This window comes from Sylvia atricapilla, chromosome 2 (assembly GCF_009819655.1).
Source record: "Sylvia atricapilla isolate bSylAtr1 chromosome 2, bSylAtr1.pri, whole genome shotgun sequence".
NCBI lineage: Eukaryota > Metazoa > Chordata > Aves > Passeriformes > Sylviidae > Sylvia > Sylvia atricapilla.
The window spans coordinates 26695869-26702605 of record NC_089141.1 but is presented as its reverse complement, the minus strand read 5'-3'; the positions used below and the strand labels follow the sequence as shown (position 1 = coordinate 26702605).

At 51.3% G+C, this 6737-nt stretch overlaps 1 protein-coding gene across 1 annotated transcript; it reads left to right on the top strand.

The window, feature by feature from the left end:
• Positions 1-253: 253 nt before the first annotated feature.
• On the top strand, positions 254-6394 carry LAG3 (lymphocyte activating 3). The gene is made up of 8 exons (XM_066339022.1): positions 254-333; positions 540-711; positions 907-1133; positions 1403-1660; positions 1825-2118; positions 2442-2732; positions 3004-3119; positions 5633-6394. The coding sequence occupies exons 1-8, from the start codon at positions 279-281 to the stop codon at positions 5738-5740; spliced, it is 1521 nt and encodes a 506-aa protein (XP_066195119.1). The 5' UTR covers positions 254-278; the 3' UTR covers positions 5741-6394.
• The last annotated feature ends 343 nt before the right edge of the window (positions 6395-6737 follow it).

Here is a 6737-nt window from a genome sequence, read left to right as displayed (position 1 = left end):
TGCCTCAGGCTCAGACTGGTTTCTTGGTCGTGACGCATCTTCTTAGTGATAGGAGGAAATTCGCTGCCCACCTGCAATATAAAGGCATTTATGGAAATGCTTTGATCAGAGAGAGACAGAGAGCATGGCAGCAAGCACGTCCCACTGACCCCTCTGTGCTCACCCACCCACTCTAACAACCTTCTTTGCCCATGCCTCATTTTTGCTGATCTCTTCAAGCTTGGGACCTCATTAGGTACAGACCTGAGTGAGAAGCAGCCCCTCTCCTGGATGCCACCATGACACCAGTGTCCCTGGTGCTGTTCCTCACCTTCACTCTGCTGCCTTTCACTGGTAAGAGGGGCTGAACATATTGGGAAGGGCAGAGTAGCTCAGTAATCTGAGTATGGGTGTTACTTTGATCCCTGGAAAGGCTGGAAGGGAGAATTTCTGCCCTTCTAACTCCACAGAAGGTGGCCAGATACCATGTTGTATTCTAACCCACCAAAGGTGGATAATATTGAATCCCACTCTTTGCTCAACTTTCCATCTTGTTACAGCTGGCTACATTGCACCAGGATTATCGAAGGGGACAATCAGGGAGCAAAAAGTGTGGGTCAGAGAGGGGAGTTCAGCCGTGCTGCCCTGCCACCTGAGCCCCAGAAAGACGAGGGGGAGTTCAAAGCAGCTGCCTGACAAGATATCTGTGCTGTGGAGGCGGCATGGGGGAAGGTATGCCAAGGCCAAAAGAGATACGAGTCATTCTGGGGGAATGGGGGGGTTGGAGGCCCTTTGAGCTCCTTTTCTCCTTCCCCATATTTCCTTCTTCCCCATATTCCATCCTGCCTCATATTCCCTCCTTCCTGCTCCCCTCCCTTGATCTCATGTTCACCTCTGGCATGAGCTGCTCACTTGTCCTGCTTCCAGTGTGCACCAGGAGCCACACGTGGTGCTGGAAGTTGGGGACTCGGGTCTCCAGAAGACAGCGCTGTGCATGAAGCCCCGGGTGTCACTCCAGGACTCCGCCTGGCGCAATGGCAACTTCTCCCTGCGGATCGCCCCGGTGCGCAGTGAGGACGTTGGGCTGTATGAGGCACAGGTGACATACAAGACAGAGGTCCACAGCTGCCACGTGGAGCTGGGGGTGATCACAGGTAGGAGAGGGATGGAAAACCTGGAGAATGTTGATTTTAGGACTGGGGAGGTTGTAAAGGTGGGACAGGGTAGGGATGCAGTGTTTGGCAGGGCAGGTGAGACTACAGGCAGCACCCTCTGGGAAGTGCAGTTTCCTGCTGTATGCCCTCAGCTCTGAAGGGAGAGCTGCCTGAGGGATAAAGTTAGGACAGCACAGGCACAAAGGGCTGGTTTGGTAGCTCCCCTAGAACCTTAGCTCATGCCGCAACCCAAACCCTTCTTTTTGCAGTAACCCTCAACCCACCCAGTCCTGTGATAGGAAATGAGCTGCTCTTGATGAGCTGCAACTCCAGCCACCGGGCCAGCCTTGTGGAGGCATGCTGGTTCCACAATGAGCACCTGGGCCCCACCTCCAGGACCATCTGCTCCTTCTCCAGGACTCTCTCCATCTTCTATCCAGCCATGAGTCATGCGGGCTCATGGCGCTGCCAGCTTCGGTACTCTGACAAGGAGATAATTTCTGCCACATTCAACCTGCAAATTCTAGGTGAGCTCAACCTCTGTGTTGATACCCCAGCATACCCAAGCTTTGATGCGACTGACTAACCCCAGCTTCCCAGCTCCCACCTTGTCCTCACTTCCCAGGTCAGTCACCTCTCTGAGGAGCTCTTTCCAGGCACCACTCCACACTGTCTTCTTTCCCTGGCTCAGGTTTTGAGGGCCCAGCCAACCCTGTGGTCTATGCAGCAGCTGGCTCTGCAGCCGATCTACCGTGCAGCCTGAGCTACCTTCCCAGTGCCTTTGGGATGAGAGTGGTGGCAGCCCACTGGAGCCACCTTGCAGGAGGGCATTTGCAAAAGTGGGACATTTCCCAGAACGTGAGCAGCAGAAGCTTCCCCCTGCATCTCCCCGTGGTGGGGCCAGGCGATGCAGGGCAGTACCGCTGCGCTGTCTCTGTGGGACACGGGACAATCAGCAGGAACGTGACCTTGGCTGTGGTTACAGGTGAGAGGAGAGACTGGGAGGTGCCTCACCCCCCTGGGGTCCCTCAGTGCAGATAAACCTCCCTGCCTGTCAGTGCAATGGTCATGGGTTCCCACCCCAGGGCAGGAAACAAGATCTCTATTCAGGGCACTGCATGGTATTGGACTCTGCTGAAATCAGGGCTTTTCCTAGGTGACTTGATTAGTCCTCTTAAGAAGGAGAAAGACACAGAAAATAATTTAGAGGAAGTAATAAAGAAGAGATGCAATAGAAGAAGGATGGATGAGGAAGAGATGTGGACATGCCTGTAGTCTTTCCTCAGGTTACTTTTTCCTTTGCCACAGTGACTCCGAGCATCCAAGGACCAGTTTCTGAGGGGAATCGTTTGCTGCTCATCTGCAGCCTCACACACTCCCAGGGACACGAGCGTTTCCAGTGGACGCACCTTGACTCAGCCCCCACTAAGAGCAAGCTGGCTGTGGCTTCTTCTCATCACTTGGAGGGCCACAGTTCCTGGATGAGACCTACCTTGGAAATACCCCAAGTGTCCCAAAAAGACACGGGCACCTGGGAATGCAGTGTGCATGGCCCAGAAGGCAGACTGGGAGCAGTGGAGTATGACCTGCAGATCACAGGTACTGTCCCCTATGGGTCTGCAAACAACCTCTTCTCACTCTACTTGGCTCTCTGGTGCCCTTTCCTCTCTCAACCCCATCCTGTCCTTCTCCTCTTGGACCGCTGGTATCCCATCTTCTTGTCATCCTCTCTTAGCTTTTACCAGTTCCTCATGCTGCTCCACCCAGATCCCTCCACTCCTTCCTATTTTGCCTGTTGTTTGCAGTCTCACCCTTTCCTTGGCGCAAAACCAACCATCCCTCCCTTCCTAACTGTGCTTCCTCCTCACAGGTGCCCAGGTCTCCAGTGCTCCCTCTATCTTAAGTGGCCAGGTTACTTTTGGGCTCACACTCACCCTCTTCTTCCTGCTTGCCATTTGTGTTGTGGCTCTGGCCCTACAAAAAAGGGTAAGTGTCCATCACCCCATTTCTGATCTTTTTCCTGTACATCCACCCTTATTTGACCTTCTCCAGATTACTCCAGAGACAGCAGTGAAAGGCCCTGGGGCACAGTGGCCAGAGGAGCTATGGGGCTGGAGCAACCTGCTGACAGTGTCATGGACACACAGGGAAAGCTGTACCCTGGGCATGGGCAGGTCTGGCTAACCATGGCGTTCCTCTGGGGGCAGAGAGGTTTTCTTCCTCAGAGAAGGAAGAAAACCTCTAAAGGGACAATCATAGCCCAGCTTTGAAAAGCTTCGTGTTTATTCCTCCAGAGATCAAGCCATGCTGTAGTGGAGGAGGGCTAATTGCCAGGCTTTTGTAGCTGTCCCCTCTCTCATTCCTTAGCTGGATGCTTTAATGTAACCATCTCCTGTTCTGTATCAATACCTGCTGGTGCCCAGACACCGATATTGATGCAGGGCTGTTGCTTCTGGCTCAGCCCCCACACCTCAGCTCTCAGCTTCTGGCAACTTAATGCCCTTCATTTGCTCAGCTTATTCCAATATCTTGTCCTCTGAAAACTCCCTTGTACCTTGCCTTTATGATCCCCAAGACCAGGCCAGGACTAATCCTTCCCCAGCACGTCACTGGAAAAGCAAACAAGTCAGACTGTTTCTTCGCAGTTTTCATATTATTGCTCTGCAAATTAATTACATGGAAAAATCGTCCGTCAGGGTTTCCTTTTGCAGACAAGGGAACTTTTTGGGAGTAGATGTGATGCAGCTGCCTCCTACTTAGCCTCACGGACAGGGCCCACAATGACAATTCTAGTGGGGAAGGGGCTGGGCAATCAGAGCAAGATAAGTTTGGAAGAGCTTACCCTGTTGAAAGAGCTGGGAGCCTTGAAACTGCCTTGAGCTGAAGTCAAGTGATGTGACAAAATTGATGAAAAGTCTTAGCAGGTCCCAGTGGCTGGAGACTGAAGGCAGGCAGCATCAAAAAAGAAGCAAGGTGGAAATTTTTAAAAAACCGCTGTGGGTAGTGCAAGAGCAGCTCGTGACAGGTTCTTCGTCATCCATCCTTAATCAGCACTGATGGTAAAGGATAATGTGAGGCAGAGGTCTACAGTTTCTGTGTGACTCGCTAAAGCATGCAGGTCCAGGGTAAGGTGATCAGAACCAACATTTCTGGCCCAAAACCTTGGATTGGAACCCCTTGACAGGGAACCTGTAAAGCCTCAGCTAGCAGGAAATAGGATACCTGGGTGTCCAGCTGTTTGTTTAAACATCTCTCATCCCTCCAGGATATTCACTACCCCAAAGCATTTGCATATGCTCCCATGGCCCTGCCATGCTGAGGAAACCAGGCTCTCGTGTTGCAGCGCAGGTCCTCGATCCATGGGTTTTCCTCACCCAGCTCTGGAGGGCCCTGCTTTAGCAGGGAGATTGGACTGGATCACCTCCAAAGGTCCTTCTAACCCCAGCCACCCTCTGATTCTCTGATTCTGTGATTCACACCCTTCTCTGCACAGACTCCCCGCTGGGCTCGTCCTCCGCCAGAGTGCAGATGAGGTGCCTCGAGCAGAGATATCAGCTCTTCTCTGGTTCTCTCCCTCTCTCTGCTGGCATCCTCTGAGATTGCATTTGCTGTTCCTGCGCTGGTTGGAAACTGGATGCCCCCTGTGGTGTATTATGGACACCCGATGGGCTGTTGCTCACACATTAGGAATTCCTATTCCAATTCCCTGATCCTATCAATGTCTGATCAGTACTGTTGCATTTCATTGATCCTGTCATTCAGGTTAGTGATCCCTTCTCCTAAAATATCTGTGTCTTGCATGATATTCTCATCCTCTTTCTTCCAAATGAGGCTCCTCAGCTTTATCAGCTGCCTAACTCATTAGCGCTTTCACACTCTCTGAGCCAATAATGACTGGTCTTTGAAGACTCGTGCTTTTCATTTCCCTTCAGCCTGGCAGAAACCTGTCAGCAAGACCCCAGTCCCTTCCTCTTAGCTAAGATCACACCTACCATGCCATTCTCTAACTAATCTCATCCTTCTTGCTGTGCAGTCTGTGTAGCCCCGTACTCCTATCGGGAGCCCTGAGATGTACCTCTTTTCCACTGTCTGGAAAGTCACTTGTGATAGTGGTTCTGTATTTAATTTGTTCTTACCTCATTTTGCACAAGCCTTTATGCCTTTATTACCTCTCTCCGAAATGATGTTGTAAAATCTGACATACCATCAAACCTGCCCGTGGCCTGGTCATTGCCCAGATCAGTCTTTGCTCTCCCTTAGGCATATCCTGTCTTTGTTATTCCTTATGTCCATGACACCACGGAGGAGGATCATGTTGAGCCAGCCTTCCTCAGAGGAAATTGCATGTCTCAGAGAGTGTCTTCTTCCCTGGCTCTGGGAGGGAATGGGAGCCTTATGGTTGCCAGCAGTAGGACACACTTCCATGGCAGGGGGAAGCCCAGACTGGTGCCATTCAGTCTGTCTCCTGTGTTTGATGTGGCCTCTTGTTTCCCTTTCAGGCGCAGACTCCTGCCTTCCCAGCACTGGAAGGGATGTTTGCAGTCACTGTGCCAGGGAAGTCCGTGGAGGAAAACCAGAAAGGGAAGATCCAGCAAACAGAGTGCTGATGGAAGCAGGGGCATCAGGGCTGGTCTGCATGGGAGGATGAAACTCTGTGTGCCACACAGAGATGGGCACCATGCAGACCTCTCAGGAGGGTCTAGGGATGGCATGAGCAATGCAGGGGACCTTGGGAGCTCTGTACCTGCAGAGGGGCTGGAAGCTGCAGCCAGGGCAAGGCAGACTCACCACTGCAGTTAGGTGGCCAGCAGCAGGGATGCTTTGGAGCTATTTGGGGTATTTGAGCCAGTAGCTACTGCCTGCTTCGGTGCCACATCTCTGTGCCCCTCTGTGCCCCTCCTTCATGGCCTCTCAGGCTTTTTCTGGTGGAACACTGATGCAGGACATGGCTAGAATCCATCTCCCCTATGGTCTGACAATGTTTTTCCCCCCATGCTCACTCTCTTCTCTTCTCACTCTCCCTGCACTGCCCTGCTCACTGCCCCATTGCACATTTTGAGCATTTTAACTTATTAGAAACTTATTTTCGCACTTAAAATAAATTCATGTGACAAAAACATCCACTGACCCCTGTGTGTGCTTGTGGAGGATTGTGCCTATTTGATGGGGCTGGGTGTACCTCTGCCTGTGTGAAGCCATTTCTAAGGCTTTTGCTGCCTTCTCTTTCTCTTTCAGTTCTGTTTTATTGAAGCTGCCTGTTCGTTTCTGACATTTTCACAGCGGGGAAGGGGAAATTAAATGCCACTAGAGAAGGAAGACTCACAGGTTCAGTCTCTCCTTTTTGCTGTGTTTCAGAGCCTTCTTTTCTTTTTTTTTTTTTTTTTCCTCCCATCTGACTGTCCTTGTTCATTCATTCATTTATTTCTTTAGGCCTTACATTTTCCTGAAAGATCTACAAGTGGTATTATGGCTCTTTGTCACTCTCTTCCTGCTAAGCATGTACTTAGCAATGTAAGTGTGAGTCTGCCAGGCCCTACCTCTCAAGACCTTCAATGTGTTTAGGTTTCATGTAGTCAGAGAATGCTCTTCACGTCCCCTCTGAAC